Source organism: Sebastes umbrosus, chromosome 20, assembly GCF_015220745.1.
Source record: "Sebastes umbrosus isolate fSebUmb1 chromosome 20, fSebUmb1.pri, whole genome shotgun sequence".
Classification (NCBI taxonomy): domain Eukaryota; kingdom Metazoa; phylum Chordata; class Actinopteri; order Perciformes; family Sebastidae; genus Sebastes; species Sebastes umbrosus.
In genome coordinates, this window is record NC_051288.1 from 17,671,940 (window position 1) to 17,693,208 (window position 21,269).

Here is a 21,269-nt window from a genome sequence, read left to right on the forward strand (position 1 = left end):
GCATAATGTCTGATTCGGTGAGTCATTATGTTGCATCTTGTGTTACGTATTCTGTGAATGATTTTTGTATTGAATACGTCTGGTGTTATTTTGTTACTGCTGGTGCAATTATCATACAAATTACCTAATTGATTTGAAAGTGAGCCGAGAGCGAGACCTTTCGCTGGAGCCTGGCATCGGAACGTGACAGACGGAGAGAGAATATAGGCGAAAGACGAGGTTCGTGGGACAATGAGGCCCATTGATACTGCGGAGACAGGACCGGGTGCCTCCAGCGCGCTGAGAACGGCTGACGGTGCACAGAGGCACAATGATTACAGTCTGCATTACAAATGGCTAAAACAGAGCCGTGGTCCTGCAGAGGCCACAGCATCAGAAGAGACCCTGTCCAGATAGGTCCTCAAAGCCCCACTACGAGCTCATTTTGTTCATTGTATGCCTCGTTTATTACACAGAGGGTCCAAATTACCAGGAAACACCTTTCAGATATGCAGCTGTTTTTCATCCTTTTTTTCCACAATGCACTTCTCTACTACCTCTGATTCTTCCTTACAAAGTCATATCGAAAAAATGTCTTCGTTATGAGCGGCTAGAGACTTGCATGAAGACGCTGATATATTATATGTGTAACTATTATTTATTGTAAAGGAGCTGTCGTAGGTTAGAGACACCCATCATTTCCGTTTCTGACAAGGAGCATCGGGGCTCAATTGTTGTAGACTTTTGGTCAACACACTTAGCTCTTTCAAGCTATTTATTAAAAAAAAAATAAAGTTGTTTCGCAAAGAGTGTAACATTGGGTGAGAGAGGACACATTTGTCTACATCTTGACATAGAAATTGTGCAGAAAGAGTGGAAATTGTGGCATGTTTTTTGAGAAGCTTTTAGGTAATGGAGCTTAGATTGGGTTCAACGCAACACATGCCCATTGTAAAACGGTCTTAAAAAAAGCATAAAACATAAACTACGATTTCTTAATAACTGTGCTGGCTTTCAAAAAGCTGATTCAGCCCAATAAAGATCCAAGTCTCAGTGACCCTTCATAGTTTGAATCATTATGCTGCGTTAAAGTTAAAGTATGTGATATGTGTCCAAAGAGGGGTGTGTTTGAGCCCCTGTGCTTTGTGCACTTAATAAAACGTCAAGAGGTCAAGCCTGAAAAACACCCAAGTAATCATTTCTTTCCCCTGCCTTTTTGACTCTTACTCTTTTCCATTATGACCCAAAGGAGTTCCATTTACTTTTAGAGATAAGTTATGTTGCAACACAATCACTTCCCTCGCTCTGCAGGTCCTGCCTACAAAGCGGTTCATCTCTCTCATTCATGTCTCTGGGATCCCACAAAACATCTAAACAAGTTTCTTGACGCCATCTATGGGGCTCACGCGGAACTGCGCCTAAATCCTTATTAACATGCTGATTGTGTCTCGGCCTGAAGAGGACAGATTCATAAGTAAGCAGCGTCTGCTTTGATTTAACGACGCAGACGTCGTCCAGGAAGTTCAGAGGAATGTGTGATTGTTATTTGCTTTTGAAGAATAAATATTCAACACAACTTAATACTCATCTGGACTGTGAGTTTCTATTGAATGTATTTCAATTCTTCTCTCAATGGCATAACACATTCTCTAGACCTAAATCTAATCCCAACCTTTAACCTAAACCTTATTCGTAATCCTCAAAAGAGCCCTTTGACGAAATGAGGACAGGCCAAAATGTCGTAAAATGTCCCACTCACGCTCAAACCGGTCCTCACAAAGATAGAAGTATGACAGCAAACTCACACACACTCCTGCTTCATTGCTGTCAGTAAGATCTATCTATCTCTTTCAACCACCAGGTAATGAATACTACAGGGAGATGTGCTGTACCTGTCTGTATGTGGAGATGATGATCTCTCTCAGATGGTAGTGCATGGGGGTCATGGTCTCGCTGACAGAGTCCAGGGCCATGTCCACCTCCCTCTTCATCCTGTGGCCGTCGGGCAGCAGACGCACCAGCTGCATCACGACCTGCACGCCAGAAAACGACAGGACAGACGTTCGTCGTTATACAGCGAGTTTTTCCAGCCAAAAAAGTTTCAAGAAAAGTTGTGACATGACTGCAAAATGTAACAAACACCACTAACTCTGGTACATCTGCCACTGACTTAACATAATGTTATTGTAATGAATGCGAATACTACAGTAGAAGCAGAAGCGCTGGCATTGTTTACTCGAAGAAATATGTTTTCGGGGATTTAAAACTTTTTCTGGGATTAAAAACTTTTTCTGGGGTTAAAAACTTTGCAAGAAAGATGTGGATCGAAATGTAATTAAGCGATAATTTCTCAAATGGCTGAAAAACAATCTCAACACAACGCCTATTTAGTGGCTTTTTTGGAGCTTTCGCAGCAGGTGGGGTTAGCCCAGTTGTCACAGTACTGTAAATCTTAAAATTTCCATTTTTTTCTACGCTCTTTGAAGCATTCTCATCGATGTTGGTTTTAACAGTTGAGATTGAAAGTTCATTCTTAACCTTGGAAACAGCAACAACAGTAACAAAACAATATAAACACAATTTAGCAGCTGTTCTGGCACTTTTTAAGTCACATGATATTCATTAAAATGTTTATTTTTTTTGTCCTTTTAATCCTTTCTATGCATGTAATGTAAGGCATGTTGAGTTTCAGCTATGCCATAAAAATATAATTGCATAGCTGCATAGAATTTGTGTTTTTATATGTTTTATTCTGGGTTTTTGATGCATTATATAGAGCATTTTGAACTGTCTTTATGTACGAAATAAGCCACGGCAATATAAACAATCTTGGCTTGAAGCAACAGCAGCATCTGGAATCATCACGCCGTGCCAACATGTAAACATTTTGTACCATTAGAATGAATTAATCATGCAAATACTATGAGAACTGATGAACTCGGTCCATCTTGTGAGGTCTGTTCATAACAGTTCATTGTGCAAACACTCTGCTGTCCTGACCTAATTGAAATATCGGTGCGAGTGGGTGTCAGCGTGTTCATTTACAGTGTTGACCTAGCTGAGATGGGCAATGTTTCCATCAGCATGTAAAACCACAGCTAGTTTACTAAACCTTGTTGGAGGGCCCCTCTGGAGCAGGTTTACTCTGGAAACTAATGATAACACCGATAAGAAGGAGAAGAAGAAGATGAAGAAGAAGAAGAGGGAGGCAGAGGGGGAGGAAAGCCAAAGAGCAGGATCAGAGAACAGAACATGCCTGCAGGCAAAAAACCCTATTTGCTCATTCAGTGTGTGTTTCAGACCGGCAGCATCAGCATGCAGCCTGATGCTGCCCTTCTGAGAAACACAATCTGTGTCAGGTTGCATAAAACCATAACCTTACTACTCAAGATTTCTCTCAAGGTACCATTGTTTTTCTTACCTACTATGTGTTTTCCTGAAAGTCACGATCCAAGACTTCTGTGTTTTCACAGCCTATAAAACCCTTTAAAAAGGTCTAGTGTGTAAGATCTGATCACGCTTAGCACACTCTAGAAGAACTACATGGCCGACGTGAAAACGCGAATAGACCTTTCTGGAGTCAGTTGTGGTTTGAGTGCAGAGTGTGTGTGCGTGCATGTGGGAAGTGAGTGGTGAAGCAAGAGAGAGAGCGGTGGCGAATGTGTGCAGTGGAGCAGAAGACAGAGTTAGTTTAGCTCTGAGAATATCAAGTGAATGTACGGTGGAAGTTGCAGTTTGTGCAGAAATAAATGCTGCAGCTCCTCGAGACCAACAGAGGTTTCACGTGTCTTGTTTCCCAGCGGCTGAGTGGAGCAACGGGGGTTTACTCAAGAGCAAGTAACGTTATCGACTCTGGCCCAAGCAGGAAAAGTTAACACGGTGGTTTGTCCGTTCTGGGCAACTTTAGAAACATGTTGGCCGACTCTGTAAAAAAATGGTTAAGTCTAAGGTAACAAAAACACAACCATTCTTATTTTCAGGTGATTATACTCAAAAGAAAAACATACTTATCCATATTATATTCCATTTCTGCCAATAGATCCCCCTAAATGTTATACACTGTCCCTTTAAAAAACACCAAAGACACACTATAACGCAGACAAGCTAACCAATCGAGGCAGCTCCATTGTTCTGCGAGGTAAAATTACTGTTTTTGTCAATGGAGTCTGGTGGATTTGAAGAGATCATAGATGGATACAACAGCTTCAGTCTGTTTCTCTAAACTAGGGGTGTGCCGACCCCCATCTACTGTAGGTAAATACACCAATTATGGATAAAAACCTCATACTTCAAAAAAGTTGTTCAACTCCTTTTTGGCCACTTGGGGGCAGCAGAAACAAGTTGTGAACACCAAATTGACTTATTCCCACCTTCTAAGTTGACTTGTTGGCAAACAGTTCCTTATTTACACCTCCAGCAGTTACAGATCAACATTATCATTCATTTGGAGTCGTGTCTCTGATGAATGTAAGTCCAATATTTACTCTCTTTTTGCTCTGACTCATGACGGAAATATCTGTCTCTTAAGCTGCTAAATGCTCCACTGTGTTCACCAGCTAGTTGCTAACTTTATGTGTTTATTAGAAAAATATTGATTAAGGAAATCTTAACAGGACTAGAGATGTTTCATTAAACCTGGGCGCTGATTATCAGAGGATCAACAAACACTATGTCACACACCAGCAGAGGATTATATCACACCACACCAGTCCCTCGCATCACGTGGACCTCACAGCCATAGCAACACCTTTTTTGGCAGATAAGGTAACGGGGATGGCAACATCACACATCCCTCAGAGGTTGAATAGGAGGTGGACGAGGTTTCCGTGGCGACCACTCTGTGTATCCCAGAAACTCGGGTGGCCGCGCTGCTTTGACTGGCACGCTGTATTGTGTGCCTGCTGAGCACAGTTTCTGTGTGTGTCCATTTTTGCGGTGCCGAGGACACGACCAGCAGGTTCCAACCACTGAATCATTGTCACAGCTCTGAATCAAGAACAACACCAAGCAGCTCTAATTCACTGACACCATTCAGACCAGAAGAGAAAAGGCTTTGGCTTCTGGCTTTTGTTTACCCAAAGCTTTCAATCACAGGTGCAGAGTTTGGACTAAAACAAAAAAAAGGGCTGTACAGTACCCCTTTAATAAACAGCTGTATGGCACGGTGATGTGATTCACCAAAGAGGTGAACAAGAACGTTACGCCTCTGACCACAAGCAAACACCAACATGCTCAGAAAGCTCTCACTCTCTACTGCCTCCATTGACTCAACTACACTGAGTAAATGACAACTTGAAATAGTCTTTCTAAGGATTCAAGGAAATGAGCACACAAGGTTAATGCATTTTATGCTCCCAGCAGCAGCACCAGCAGCAGCATACACAGTACAGATGAACAAACCAAGAAATAAGTGCCATCTACAGAAAGGCAAGCTTCATCAACAGAGAAGCGAAGGGTTTAAAAAGGTCACAGTACTGGCGGTGCTCACTTGATTATCAAGTGGCGTCTGGAAAATGCATCACAGTAATAATAACAACCTCAACACTAAAGGAGATCATTAACATAAAAATACAGAAACCATGGCTGACAGAACTGACGGACACGCTTCAGCCTCGAGAAAATCCGATTTGTCATTAAAGACAAGATAAAAAGATGTTGAGATAATCTCGCAACCTTTAGTCTCTCATCTCGCAGAAGGAACCGAATCATAACTGCAGTCCGAGGATGGGGGTGGAGATGGGGTAGACAAAGGGTGAGTGTGAGGCTGGTTATGGGTTAGAGGTCTTGTGTTGTTCCTTAAAGTGTTGGCTAGAACATTTTGTAGGTGAAGTTATACAAATAATAGTAGTATTTTCATTATATTGTTTTATTTATTTATTATTTATTATTTATTATTATTATTATTATTATCATTATTATTATTATTATTATTCTGTGTTTATTTATTTTTCTTCCTTTTTTATTATGTATTTATTTATTTAATTTCTTATTTTTAAAGTGTGTTCTTCTTGTGTCATTATGGAAATTAAGCATTCACAATAAAAACATTTGAAACAACAAATAAAAATACCGGGCTGACAGAGAGAATGCAGAACGTTATACTATTGTTTCAAGACATATGTATGTATATATATATATATATATATATATATATAAAAACCGATCAGCCATAACATTAGGACAGCATGGGCACCCTGACCGGTCTACGGCTACGCAGCCCCATACATAACAAACTGCGATGCACTGTGTGTTTTGACACCTTTCTATCGGAACCAGCATTCATTTTTTCAGCAATTTGAGCTCCAGTAGCTCTTGTATTGGATCCGGACAACACGGGCTAGCCTTCGCTCCCCATGTGCATCAATGAGCCTCGGGTCTGACCCTGTCGCCGGTTCAGCTTCCTTGGACCACTTTCGGTCCGTCCTGATCACTGCAGACCGGGAACATCCCACAAGAGCACAAGAGTTTTTGGCCCTTGTCAAAGTCGCTCACATCCTTACGCTTGCCCATTTTTTCTGCTTCCAACACAAAGTTCAAAATGTTCACTTGCTGCCTAATATATCCCCCCCACCCACTGCCAGGTGCCATTGTAACGAGATAATCCATGTTATTCACTTCACCTCTCAGTGGTCTTAATGTTTTGGCTGATCGGTGTATATAGCAGCTTATATTTATTTGTTTAACCTTCAACAACATCAACTTAATTTCCCTACACCCACACTAAAACATGTTGCTGTTTAATGTCAATCAATGTAATGACTGAGCTGGTGAAACATAATGAAAATGTGTTGACATGTTGGTCATGATATAATTGTTAGCTCAGTAGCATCCACTTCTCAGCATGCAATTTTCCAAAAGCCCTTCGTCTTTTTTTCTAGTTTGATTACATGCAGACTTGTTATGTGTATTTTGAGTCCTAAATATTTTTTTGCTGATTAAAATGAGAACTGAAACTAATCACAATGAAGGTTACCACACTCAGCGGATATCTCTTTTTAGAAGACACAACCACAGATCATGTCTCAGTGTCGGCACTGATATGAAAAAGGTTGCTAAACGCTGTGATGACACTGAAACCGAAAGAACAGATGGAACTGAGAAGGAAATCCGATCAGTAACCCATGTAGGGGCTGCAACTAACGATTATTTTTAATGTTGATTAATATGGTTATTATTTTCTCACTGAATCGTTTTGTCTATAAAATGTCAGAAAATTAGGAAAATGCTGTGTGAATAAATTCCCACAGTCCAAGGTGACATCTTAAATTGTCTGACCAACCAGTCTAAAACCCAAAGATATTGAGTTTACCATCATGTATGACAAAGAAAAATATCAAATCCTCACATTTAAAACGCTGGATCCAGCAAATATTTGGCATTTTGGTTTTAAAATAAATTATTAAAATGATGTTTGGATTACCGAAATAGTTGACGAATATTTTTTTTGCTGATTGATATATCGACTAATTGTTAATATGAATGAATAAACTGTTGTTGACTGAACTTGTGACTTTAAGGCACTTCATTCTGAGTTTATATAAACGGACAGAGTGAAATGTGATCACATGTTCACAAGCTGCAGAAGGTGTTTTACAAGTGTGCATACCTCAAATTCTCCTTTTGTGTACTTGGCGTCAGGAACACTCACAAACTCATCATCACCAAACTCTGGAAAACCCTGCAGGTGGAAGAAACCAGTTTTTAATGTTACTTTGAAAACACTCATTTGATCATTTTTAGGTAAATAGTATTAAAACACTGAGGAAGCTTCTTACATTAAAGTGCCAGAGAGTCAGAACAGAGATGACCATGGCGGTCGTGGTCCTGCTTCTGCCGTTGGAGCAGTTAAAAACGAAGGCTGAGTGAGAGTCCTCCGCCAAAGAGCTCTTCATGGCGTCCAACAGCTTATCGAAATCCTGAGAACAAGAACACACACACACACACAGTTCATTCACAAAAACACACAGTAACTCGACCACAATATCTCTTTGTTTGACCTAAATCTAAGTATATCATTATCATATTTAATCACATGTAATCACTTTTATTTTACACATAACCTTAATTAAATACATTTTTGTGAACATATTAAATAAAATACATTAAAATATGAAATTAATGCTAAATCAAATTGCTTTAAACTAACTTCTAACTATCATTTTACATTTGTTTTCTTCACATTTCTAATAGAAATCTGCAACATTAATGAACAATAATGAAGGAAATGATCAAATATAATATGAGGGGTTGTGAAAAATGAAAAATAATGAGACCTGCTCATCATTGTATGATGAAAACCTCACAGTTACATTCTTAACCACTAGAGGGGGCACAAGGCTCATTCATTGTCACCTCTCTCCATTACAACCTGTGAACTATTTTCATTTCATGGCTTCATGTTTGTGAGTACACGTGTGTTTTATTCGCATCATTACCTCCTCCCGGGGCGCGCTGCAGTCCGGCAGGGGGATGCGCTTGCAGACGAGGCCCTGGTGGGAGCTTTTGTGCTGGTTGAAGATCTCCTGCACCGTCAGGCAGCTTTTAAACATCTTCATCTGTTTCTCCTGCTCCAGCGTCACCTCCAGCCACTTCTGAGCTCGTAGGATCTCCTCCTTCAGAGACGTCTCCAGTTTCTACAGGCCAGGAGAGGACATGAGAGCATTTTCACTTCAACTAGGTCAAACGCTAAAGTCTGTCTCAGGCAGCCTTGATCACTTATCTGATTGTAACTGTCCTGAAAAGCATCCAAAATGCATCACTCCCACTCTACCTCTATCAGCTGTGGGTCAGACAGCGGGATGGGAATGTGCTGGTCGAGGCACGAGGGCTCCCTCGGTGTAAAGATCTGACCGTTCCCTTCCAGCACCAGCTCCTCCTGCACGTTGACCCACAACACATGGCCGTGCTTCCTCTTCTCATCCGTCAGATGGGCCAAAACCACTCCGGTAGCCTGCACACACGCACAGCAAGGTTATGATTAGACGGCAAGGAGCTGGAAGTCCGGCTCCTCAGCATCCTGAGGTGGGCGTGTGAGTCAAAATCATCGTGACTCATTCCTCTGAGTCTATTTGTACCCTCATGAATATTCCTGACTGCAAGGATGCATACTGGTGATGACTACAAAACTGTCAGTTTGAAGTGGAAATGTTCTGCGATAGCGGGGATGTGCAAAGTCAGTCTTTTTACAAATTATACTGAAGATTACAAAAATTCTAAAGTATTACGTCTCCTGCCTCAATCACACAAAATAACACAAAAAATACACGCAAAATAAAAAATGGCCAAGAAACGTTTTTTTAAGTCTACATGTAATACATGTGTACTGCAAGGGATGCTTTGTTGAACTTTTGTAGGGGGTGCTATCGAGCCTCCTTATCACACCAAAGCACAAGAACCATTTGTTTTCAAGCAACCCTTGCCCCTCAAAAACAACTTCCTGTTTCATGGCAAATAATGCGTCCCCATGGCAACACCGTTCCATTGAAATTCAAAAGCCTCGCTATTTAGCATCATCAAGGTCTTAACCTTACGCTGACTACATACGAGGGTGATCTGGTTAACCTGCTAAGAGTAGCACGCCAAAGTATATCAACTGTAACTTCCTGTTTCCACTAGGTAGCGCTATAACCATGACTCAAAATTGGCCTGTAGATGTCTTCAGGCCGAGACTAATAATAATCAAACTCTCATCAAACGTGTGAAATTTGGAATAGATCTGACCATCTGGAGTCGAGTTATAACAGTTTCTTTTTTCATGGTGAAGAATTGAAATTCGCCGCGCAGCCATGGCAACGACACTTAACAAAAAACTCAAAAGCTTCATAACACAGCTTGATGATGCCTTGACCTTCTGTGTGCACTTGATTTGATTCTAATAAGCCCACAAAATGACTACTTAGAGAGACAAGTATTATAAATAATCCTCTCTAGATGGAAGTGGTAGTCCACAAAATCTCCTTTTCAATCAAGATGATGTTTTAGGATTTGTGTGATTCAGTATTGCAACAGAGTAAATAAGAGCCTTTGTATTAATTAGATGAATCTGCCGCACCTCGGATGTTGGCTGAGCCATCCCATAAACGGGCATCTTGGGCACTCGTCTGAAGTTGACCGCCTTCATCTCCTTCACTGTGCTGAGCACGTCGGGAGCCAAACACTCATCAGCGACCTGTGCAGACACACGCAGTTATACATTTGAAGATGATTGCATGACTGTGTGGGAAGATTGTGAGAGATTAGAGGTATCTTGAAGTAATGATTGACATCATGCAGCGAGCTTTATCAGTATCAAAATAAACAGCGGTAGCATTTGTTTGCATTATACATCCTGTGCAATATGGTTTTGGTGTCAGATTGACGGAGATAATCAAAAGTCTAACGCCCACGGCATCAATCTTCTGATTTCCTCACCAAGACGCGAGCTCCTCTGGTGACCAGCTCGGCCGGAGCCGACAGCTCTGATAGGTCCATGCAGGCCAGTAGCCTGTACAGCCATGCGTGGCAGCACATCCACTGGCTGAAGTTGGACACAAAGGCAAGAGGATACTGCAAAATGCAACATATGGTTACAACTCAGATGATTTTAATGTAACGTTTTTTTTTATTTATATGAAGACATTTATACTGTGAAAACAAACTTTACCTGTTCGTGAAGGTATGCATTAAATACAATCAAGTAGAAGTAGCGCTCCAAGCTCTGCATGGTTCTGTTGAGAAAGTAGTCTTTGGTACTGCTTCCCTGAGAAACAAACACAAGCTTCAATCAATATCTTTTCAAAGTAGCAGCTCTTGTTTCTGTGAAGTGTTGGGGACTGCATTTAAGATCCCACTGATTTCCTGACAGACGGGAGAACATTATACAACATCTCTAAAGTCCTCCATGAGCTCAAGGGCCCACACTGATAAGGACTTTTATGCATCATCATCATCATCCTTTGTTTTCTGCCTCACTCTTGTTTTCTTTAGCAGCACTTAAATCGAGCAGCAGAAGCAGTTGAAAATCAAGGTGGCTGCCTTTAAAGAGAAATTTCAAGTTGCCATCAGCGAAGCTAAAAGAAAAAAAAAAGCATCATTACTAACCTGAATTTGATAATCTTCTCCGATCCCTTCCAGCTTACTCTTGTTCTCATATATTGCTTCTTTTATGTTGTGCATTTCTGAACACAGGGTGATAGCCTGGTCAACCTGTCAGATTAAAAACAAGACATCATCAACTTCAACATTTCTTTGAATGAAAAATAAAACCATTTTGACCTTTTAAGACCTTGATTTAAACAACATGATTTAAAGATCACGTCCTGAAATGTTTGAGGAGATATAAAAATGTTTGTGTCTGATAAGACTTTCCCCCAAAAAGTTAAATTACCGACGTAGAAAATCCTTAAAATGAATCTACTCCTTCTCAGTCTTTGAAAAATCCAGAAACTATGAATAAATAAATATTCTTAGAGTAACCGCTGGACACAAGAGGTCTCCTAATTCACTGATAAGACACACATTGGGGGACTTTAAGAATTGTTGTTTTCTTAGACCGGATGTTGTGATGGTGCTGGTGATCTGCTTTACCTCTTCCATGACCTGCTGTCCATTAGGCAGCTTGTTGATCAGAGACTGGATGACCTGGAACAGTGGTTTGGGCTCCGACGCTGCTGCATCCTCAACTCTGCAAAACAAGACAAACAAGGTCCGATGTTACCTGGCATCAAAAAAGGGGCTCAATGAAACCAATTTTAAAGCTGCATCACAACACTGTAGTATCAAACACGTGACGAAGTTTTACGTCATTCTCATTTGATGCCGGGGCTCTTACTGTGGTTGAGAATCCCCCCTCAGGCGATTCATGACCAGCGTGCCGAGGATCATGGCCAGGTTGGTTCGGCCGACGCCTACCTGGCAGCTGAAGAGCAGAGCGGGCAGCGGCCGGGACGCATCGTGGACCAGAGACAAGCTGGGCCTCTCCTGGAAAACAGAGGACAGACAGGAGACTGAAAAACACCTGACGGAGATTAACAGTGTTACATCATTACGGTTTTAGGACAACATGGTTACATATAATCTTCCATATACAGTCACTGAAAAGAAATTTTCAGTTTTAATCTTGAAGCCTAAGTGTCTTTCCACATATCAGCACTTATTGTTTCCTAATGTCATTTTGGAAATATCAGAGTTGAGATGAGGAAAGTGTGATTTAAAAGCCGGTTTAAACCACGGAAACGGGAAGTGATGAAACATCCTGGAAGTTATAATTGCACTGGAAACTATGGGGGATTGCCATGCCTGAAATATTTCGACCAGAATAACTCTAGAAGGACAAGTGAGACAAGTGTTAACTACAAAAATAAAATGTGAAAGAAAGAGTAAGGCGCAGTAAAGCTCCAACTGTTAAAAAGAAAAAAAAGGGAGCCACTTTCCAACCACAGGGAACTGGACCGGCTGCTGCAAGTCAGTCCAAAAAAGGGCAAAACAAGACGAAAAAGAACATCCTGTGCGAGTGAGGGGCAGGACGGAAACCAGGCAGAGCGGATGACCAGAGAGAGCGGACATAAAGTGAGTACAAACTGCAGGTCTTCTGCCATTTTTCTTCTAACTATCACACTTATTGGTGATTAATAGCACAGACGGGACAGATTCAAAAGGCTGTATGTTGATTTAAAGAAAAGCTACCGTGACCTTTCCGCTACCTCAGAGAGAAAGTCCAGATGCTCTCCAATATTCCAGCCATTAATAACTTTAACGGCACATCAAAACAACATCCCGTCACGAGAAGCACGACCAAAAAAGGCCTATCTAGCTGGCGCATCGTGATTTTTTACACGAGTTCTTACCCTGAGTATGTTAACAAATGCGTCAAAGTCTTCTTCCAATGGCGCTCCCTCCATCGGTAGTGGTAATCTGTAGTACCTGCAAAACAACACATTGTTACCGGGAGTTGAACTTGTGCCTGTGTTGTGTCAATAATGCTCTTATGTAGGTCATAACACACAGCACATCTGATCTGAAGAAAGACTTGACAGCTGAGCTCCCTCATTTTGTGTTTACTAATCTCTCATGAGTCTCTTCGGCAAACCACGAGGGATGATGGGAGAGATTATTAATGCTCCCTTAAAAATACACCACCTGCAATTTACATTATCTATAATAAAACATCCCGCTGCTTTATTTGGACTACAAAACTTCAAGAGAGTCGCTCTCCTCTCTGGGGGATAATATATTCTCTTGGCCTGGAAACGTCGTGAGCAGCTCACGACATCTCAATAAAGCTGACGCTGCTGATCTGATTGCAAACAGGATGTTGCGATCTTTTCCGTTTTCATGCTCCCCTCCTTTGCTTCCGAAAAAAAAGCAGGGCAACCAGCCTTTGCACAAACAAGCGCCACTATTTATAACCTGCCCCTGCATATTCTGCGGCAGGCGGCCACGCATTGCTCCATCTAAACTGACTTGTGTGAGCTGAGGAGCTGAGGGCCAATAAAAGGAACAATGTAAACAACCTGTATGCCGGCATGGTGAACACGGGCCTCTTATAGACCTCTTCGGTCACGTGGATGTCCTCCTCGCACGTGATGGAGATCTTCTGCGGCTCGTCTTTAAAGTACTCGATGTCGTTGTAGACGTAGAAGACGTTGTCGTTGAGCTTGGCGAAGTCGTGGAGCTGCGGAGGGAAGGGAGAGGGAGGGTGTTGTAATACTGATTTTTGTGCCAAAACAACTCATGCAGATGCTGAGTGAGTGTGCGTTCGTCACCTCCTTCCTGATAGTGAGCTCCAGGCCCTCCACCAGCGGCTCCTTTTCCAGGCCATGAAGGTTCTCGTGCAGGTTTTCCTTCCTCCTGGGGGTGTAGGGCACGAAGTTGTCCTCCTTGTGCAGGAAAACCACCGGCTCCTCTCGTACACAGAAGAATATGACCTCCTGTTTTGCAAAAGCGGAGCACGATAGGCATCAAATAATAGCTTTTTTGTTTTTAAAGTAAGTGGCTGTTGCCTTCTACACCATTTCCAAGAGCAACTGGAAACAATCTGTTGTCATGCAGCACATGAGCAAGGAGTTTTAGAGAGGCCCTGACGTATAATTTTGTCAATTTAATTTCAATTACGGTCAGTTTTTCTAGCTGCTGTAAGCAGACAGATTCATTTTCCACTGGTACACGTGACCGCAACTTTCTGTTTGCTCAGTTCTACAATTCAGCCACAGCCTCCACTGAGCACTTGACTCCTCAAATATTTACTGACAACATGGCTAGTAGAGAGAGGCCAGGCAGAGCTGCACAACTCAGGAGAATTAAAAGGCATAAAACCAGTCAACACATGTGTGTGTTCTGCCTGTATTAATGTGTTTATAAAAGAAAAAGAACCTTGTGTCCTTGTGCCTGGAGCCTCTGGAGAACGTGCTTGAAGCCGTTCAGGCTCGGCTGACCCATCCCGTACAGCGGGTAAGATCCCTTGACTTGGCGGAAGTTGGGCGCTCCATAGCTGCCCGTGGTATTGAGGACATCTGCCTTGCTGTACACATCCTGGACCATGAAGTACTCCCCCTGGAAACCAACGTAAATCTCATCTCAGAGCAAACAACATTTCTCCAGCTTCCACTCGAACGTGCGTTAGCATTTGTAAATCCTGCAGAGCAAATATGTCAACACTTAAGTGGTTGGATAAATCTGAAAATGGTGTTTACGCATGAAAACAACTCGCATCCTTAGTGACGTTTTAAGATTTTTAGTTAAGTCTTTAGTTCTTCGCCCACACTGAAACACTTCTTCTTCCTCCTCTTTCTGTTGGCAAATAACAAAACTGACACAGTCTGGTTACTCTGTTGTCTCAACAGGTTAAATCTCTGCTCCGTCGCCTCCATCTCTCCAAGATTACTTAGATTGTGTTTCAATAGAGCAGCAGAGTATGTCAACATCTCTCAAAATACTGACATTTTTTCCATCTTCAACTGTCAGTGTCTGTCAGGTATAAAATATCAATGTGATTGTGGTTCACTATCAGTCACATCACCATTTTATTCTTCGAAGTTGTCTTAACTTTATAAACATAAATATACATCACTAACTAGGGATGGGTTCTGATAGCTGGTCCAGGTTGGTAAAATTCCCAGATTTGAGAAGCTCCGCGGGCAACAAATCCCTTATCAAATCTTTCTAAAAAACAACTATGAAATGCAATATTTGCGGGAAGGTACTCGTGACAAAGGAGGGGAAACAACAAACCGCTTGCTGAAATATAAATCTACCGTCAATCATTTTTAAAGTAAGAGCATTTTTGATAGGTGGAGAAGGACGTGTGCTCTGCCTCAGTGCACCGCTGATGTTACACCATATTCTATCTCGGTCTGGTTCTGAGACCTGTGGCAGTGCAACAATGATTTTAACTTCAGATAACTTTAAGCACATTGTGCATGCAGGAAAATCGCTGATTTATTTAATTGATATTTGCTGAATGACAACGTAGAATTAATATTATTTCCACTGTGCCGTTTTTACTTACTTCTACAGCTCCAGTGAGGAGCAAATGCAGTTTTTACAATGAGTCAGGATAGAGTTAATGAATGTCACAGAGCAGTCACTAAAGACAGAGCATATTTTTAACAAAGATGTCTTCATTCCCCACCAGACAAACTACCTGAAAAGATTCAATAAGGGCTTTGAAATGGTTCTATTAGCAGATTCTGGATTCAGATTTGATGAAATACTATCAATCCCCATCCGTATTGTTTGATCTTAAAGGTGGTATTAATATTATTTTTTTTAGATAATACAACCACAGAACTTTTAGAAAGGTGCAGAATAAAAGCATGGCTTTTCCTAAAAAAAATATAATGATTGTGAATTAATCATTTTTTTAAATGTTGCCGGGTCCAAAATTAATGTTTTGTCTATCTTTGTGGAAACTATCTGACGTTCGGTTCCCACTTCTAACAAGGCTTGTGAGTCAATAGTAAAACGACGTTGGTATCACGTGGTATCTCTGTGTCGTCAGTCAGTGTGGAAAAAACAGATAAATGTCTGAGTTTGACGATAAGTGCCTGGCAACCACTTGTTGTGAAGTGAATGCAGTAGGACGGGGGAGGGAGAATGAGACATCCAGTGTCTGAATGTTATCAGTGTTATCAATAGCACCTTTAACATTTCTGATACACAACACTAATGTGAGCAGACATTCTGGAAAACATCTGGAGGTTGGTGTTTTCAGATTTCTCCTCTCTGGAGAGTGTTTTGTTTGTGATAAAACATCTGCTTGGTGTGGATGGAAGGCCAAAACATAGAGGAAAAGATGCTTTTTCAAATCCATGTGGACATGATCTTACTGTAAACTACTGGCCTATATACACACACACATGTAAATGGAGGATGTGGGTTAAAACACTGACAAAACACTGCAGGCCTGAACAGACGCAGCAGAGGTGACGGAGCAGATCAAAGCCCTGATAGCAGGGTGACAACATTCCTCTATCAATGGCTGCCCCGGATCATAAAACAGCGCATGACAATGTTCCTGTGCCACTCGGTAATTTGGACATGTGAATGTGAAAAGAGCAGACGTAAAAGACAGGTGAGATGACTCCACTCTTTCCACGACAGCGCGGTGATGTTTTCGTCCTTACCTGCACCAGGTAGTGCTCGGGCATGGCGTCTGATATCCGACCCACTTTGTAGTTGGTCTTGCGGATGTCATCGTGAATCTGAAATTCCTGTCTGCAGTTATACCTGTGAAACAGAACACAACAGCAGGTCTGGATGGTAAAGAGAGGTCAATTCAATTATCAGCTACTATTTGCCAGGCCGGGATTGACAAATGAGATGATAACGGGGGCAAACACTTTGGCTGGGGGTTTGGTGGGGGGGTGGGGGATGTCACCACAGTGATCAAAGAGGATTAACGGCCAATTGTGAGAACGCGGATTCGGGGAGGGACTTACGTGATGACGACAGGTGCGACTTTGTTGGTGATAATGGACTTGGCCTTGTTGTGGTGGATGTTGACTGTCTGAAAGGGGCTCATGCTGAGAGACTGCCTGCTGTCGGCCATCCCGTTGCTATGGACGCTCTCGAGCGGCGACGCTACGGAAACAGGCTGTGGCGCGGCACTGGCAGTTGTACCCATGCTCCACAAGCAGCTGTGAATGACATCGCAGCGGACTCAGAAACAGGAAGCAAACACACACACATAAAAGTCCGTACACAGCGGCAACGCATACAGGATATTTAGGGAGTGCCGACACTTACAGACATATTGAAAGTGTGAAAAGCAAATCTGTGAACGTCTCACACTTTCACACTGAAGTGATGTTACATAAATAACATATGAACACATGACTTCAACATCACCTCCACTAAGCTGAAGGCAGACTAGCGTTCGGCGTGATGACGTTTAATAGTCTCATTTAGCCACTTGTTTGCAACCGCCTTTTTTTTAAGACACATTAAGGCTTAAAAATTCACAAGTGGGATATTTACTGACGTATTTTATGTCGTGGAAAATAAACGTTAAAATCTCTTCAGCTTGTGTTAACCACAGACCTTATTTCAGGCATCTAACTAAAAACCCATTCAAAAAACCCATTGACTTCCAGATGAGGGAACCGGAAGTGCTAAAATATTAACTCATTTCCAGGTTTTAGGACTCATTCCCGTAACGCTCTATTGACGGTGGCTTGGCTGGTTTAAAATGACGGGTTTGTGCAGGATGTCCCGTGTCACACTAGTGACGACTCTCCCTGACCCAATCAGTGATCTGCAGTGTTTTAACTCCACCCTTCTAGTATCGGCTAAGCTTGCTTGGAACCTCGACCGAGGTGGTACCAAATATAGTATCAAGTACTATCCACAACTTTTGCAAATGGAAAACCAAATAAAGAGCGAGTGGAGTTGAGTAGAGCTGTACCATGTAGTGGAAATGTGGCATTTGTCTTGTTTGGGTTTTAAAAGCAGTAATCCATCCAGTTTTGGGTAATGCGCTTTTTAGCCTTCTTGCCAAGAGTTAGATGAAACGATCGACACCACTCAGGATGAAGCTACTGCTGTAGCTCACCTGGTAGAGCAGACGTCCCGTGTAACAAGGCTGAGTCCTTACCGCAGCGGCCCAAGGTTCGAATCCGACCTTTGGCTCTTTGCTGAAGGTCAACCCCCTCTCCCCATTTCAATACTAGCTCTGTCACTATAAATAAAAGGCATAAAAGCTAAAAAAAAAAAAAAAAAAAGTATGAAGCTACAGCCAGCAGCCTGTTAGCTTAGTATAAGGAACGAAAATGTTGTTTTAAGACTTCAATTTTTGTACTGATTCAACTTTAATTAGTGAGATTTTTGTAACCTTTAGACAGAGCCATGTTAAAAATGTTTAAGCACGCACTTGAGATACTGTCAAACTGTTCCCGCTATTATTTCAGATTTATTACATGAAAAAAAACCCCAGAACAGATTGAATCTGTTTGATGCCTTTGTATCTGATGAAGAGCCAGCTGCGGCTATGTGATAAATTACGTCGTAAACATTACTCATGCAATATAAAAATATTATCACGAGCAACAGTTATGGCAGGTACACGCAGAGGTTTAGACAATGACTCATGAAATCCCCCTTTTTAGGTTTAGTCAGCATTCAGATTACAATCATCATTCATTTTCATATCTCTATGATTCAATCATTACGGCATTGGGATCGGAGTCGAGTGTGCTAGTATTTGTATTTTAATCATACGGCTTGATGCTGAGCGCTCAGACCCCCACGCGAGCCAGCCACAGACTTCAAGCAAACCTCCTCCTCTCTGAATAAACAGCGAGCTCTGCAGATAAACAAACGAGTCCTTCTGACAAGCTAGCAGTCGGGAGTAACACTGCTCCTCAACATCACCTATATAACATGTAGCTGGTCAGAGCACACAAACAGAGGAAGACACACATAAACCCTGAAGGAATACACAGACAAAAAAGAATCACAGTACGTCACCCCAAACACAAACTCACAGATACTGTAAAAACTGGAGCTGCAAAGTGTCGACCAAAAGCACAGAATCGATCCAACATCACAATCTACTTGATGTGACTCTGTGTGATCTGCAGCTTTGAATAGAGTGGACTCTCATTGTGCAGAGAGGCTCGACGGAGAGAGAGAAGTGCCGGGGTGAGTCACCGCTACGCTCCTCTTTGTTGCGTCTGGAGCTGAGTGGGCAGGTCAACCTTGTACTCGGAGCTTTTGATTCTCTTCTCACAAGCACAATGGGGGAGACAACATATTGATTTGCTTGTTACTTTGTCTAGCATGGTTAAAAAAAAAAATACAGAAACAAAGACTAAAATGTTTTTACAGCTTGACCTGAACAATAACGGCAGAGTAAAGACTCTGAAGAGGCCGAATCTCTCCCCAAGTTCCATAAAAGGAAGCAAAGTTTTCAAGAATACGGTGCTCCGGCTGCCCAAATCTATTTGAGTCCTCACCACATACCAAAAGCATCTCTGTTGCCATCATTTTACGACTACCACAGGAAGAAAAAAAAAACTCTCCACACTGCAACAATCCACTGAAAATGTGTCATCTTACGTGTGAGATGAGGAGCGATCTGCACTCCCAGATCCTTTTCTTTGCTGCTTGTTTTCCGCCATGGTGTGTGAGAAAAGCAGTGTGAGAACTTGGCATCACATCCAAAAAGAAAATCTTTCTCTATTGAAAAGCCCTTCGCCCACCCCCCAGTCGGTGGGAAACACCCTTCAAAGTGCCCGGTCGCTTGGCATTGGGCGAAAAAAACTTCAGGAACTCCAGCTTTCAAGACAGCAACGTCCCTCCTCGTCCTCGTCCTCCCTCCTGTGTGATGTTGGGGAGCTGATTCATGCAAGAGACTCAAGTCTCTACGGAGGGGACCAAAGGAAGTAGTGGTACATCTGGCAGCCAGATGGCTAAAGTTCAGCTCCCTTTTCACAGGGACAGGCTGTGCACAAAGACAACACAGTTGACTCTTGTACTGTACAGCGAGCAGTTCAAAAGGAACAGGATGGAATGATAACTCTATTGATGATCAAATGACAGAAAATGTGTCATTTATCAAGCAAAAATGTCAAACATTCGCTGGTTACAGCTCCTCAAACGACGGGATGTACTGCTCTTCTGTGCTTTATCAAACTAGAAATTTCATATTTGGGGTTTTGGAGATGTCACATTGAGCTCTGTGAGCTTGTGATGGACATTTTTCACTATTTTTGGCATTTAATATAGATTGAACAAAAGTTTATTATCATTCTGTTTTTCCATATTAAAATTGTACTATTGTTATTAAGTTAAAGGGTAAGTTTGGTATTTTCAACCCTATTTTCAGATGTGTTTTTGTCTAACAGACTTATAGCGACAACAATTTCTGAAATTGGTCCAATATTGACAGATAACGCTGTAACCGGCAGCCGCTCACGAGCTGCAATGTAATCCTATTGGGGCAAGCTGGCACCGTCATTTACGTCCACTAAAAGTGTTTGTTTCTGCCATGACAGGCTCTGATTGTTATTATAAGTGTCAGACTTTATGGAAAGAGTCTCGCTCAAGGAGAAGCTTTGTTCTGGAATCTGGCGAGGTGACCTGTTGCCGGAAGACAACGGTGAAATAGTGGAATACATCCATGGTGGAAACGCAAGTACCAGCAGGGCAGTTTGTTGTGTTGGAGTACAGCAAGCGTAGCTTAGTGTTATCTAAAAGATTTTCAATGTTGTAGCTGAATATTTAGATGATTTCAACAATGTGGATGAGGTCTTTGAATTCGATGGTCGCCCGTACTGATTTGAGCTAGAGTATACGGATATTCAGATTTCACAATGAGACTTCTCCTTGAGCGGGACTTGTACACAATAACAAACAGATCTGATCAAGAGAAAGTGGCAAAAACAAGCATTTTTAGTGTAAGTTAACGTTACATTGACGCTGCTCACTTGCCCTCACAGCTCATTTCACAGTGTTATCCCTCAATACTGGACCAGTTTCAAAATGTTTTGTCCCCATCAGTTACTTAGCCACAAAAATATGGGAAAATAGGGTCCAGGTTGAAAAATACCGAAGTCACCCTTCAAGTTTCAATTAATTGTGCGCAAATTTTAACAGAACTTGCAGATAAATCCACAAAATTAAAACGTATGTCCATCCATTTCTTATATGCCAATATTAGGAGTTTGGTGGTGTTAACCCTCCAGTCGGGTGCCATTGAACCACTGCTGAAGAAGAGGAAAGAGGGATCCCTCCTCTGTCGCCCTTCCTGAGGTTTCTTTTTTCCAATTAAAAAAGTATTTTGGGAGGTTTTCCTCCATTAAACCAAGAGTCTA

At 41.9% G+C, this 21,269-nt stretch overlaps 1 protein-coding gene across 5 annotated transcripts in view; it reads right to left on the reverse strand.

Annotated features, from left to right (window-relative positions):
• Window positions 1-21,269, reverse strand: part of pald1a (phosphatase domain containing paladin 1a) — a 63,748-nt gene that overhangs the window by 35,031 nt on the left and 7,448 nt on the right. For 3 of the 5 annotated variants that reach the window (XM_037755050.1, XM_037755048.1, XM_037755047.1), the window contains 17 exons: window positions 16,896-17,093; window positions 16,581-16,683; window positions 14,329-14,508; window positions 13,722-13,886; window positions 13,470-13,630; window positions 12,804-12,879; window positions 11,789-11,937; window positions 11,545-11,641; window positions 11,059-11,163; window positions 10,622-10,717; window positions 10,390-10,524; window positions 10,031-10,147; window positions 8,750-8,929; window positions 8,415-8,612; window positions 7,755-7,895; window positions 7,586-7,657; window positions 1,872-2,012 (listed from right to left, as the gene is read on the reverse strand). In XM_037755050.1, coding sequence (XP_037610978.1) covers window positions 1,872-2,012; window positions 7,586-7,657; window positions 7,755-7,895; window positions 8,415-8,612; window positions 8,750-8,929; window positions 10,031-10,147; window positions 10,390-10,524; window positions 10,622-10,717; window positions 11,059-11,163; window positions 11,545-11,641; window positions 11,789-11,937; window positions 12,804-12,879; window positions 13,470-13,630; window positions 13,722-13,886; window positions 14,329-14,508; window positions 16,581-16,683; window positions 16,896-17,080 — 2,301 coding nt within the window. In that variant the 5' untranslated portion in view covers window positions 17,081-17,093. Of the gene's footprint in view, window positions 1-1,871; window positions 2,013-7,585; window positions 7,658-7,754; window positions 7,896-8,414; window positions 8,613-8,749; window positions 8,930-10,030; window positions 10,148-10,389; window positions 10,525-10,621; window positions 10,718-11,058; window positions 11,164-11,544; window positions 11,642-11,788; window positions 11,938-12,803; window positions 12,880-13,469; window positions 13,631-13,721; window positions 13,887-14,328; window positions 14,509-16,580; window positions 16,684-16,895; window positions 17,094-18,938; window positions 19,110-19,512; window positions 19,923-21,269 lie in introns of those variants that run through there. The other 2 variants (XM_037755046.1, XM_037755049.1) reach the window with 2 other exon arrangements.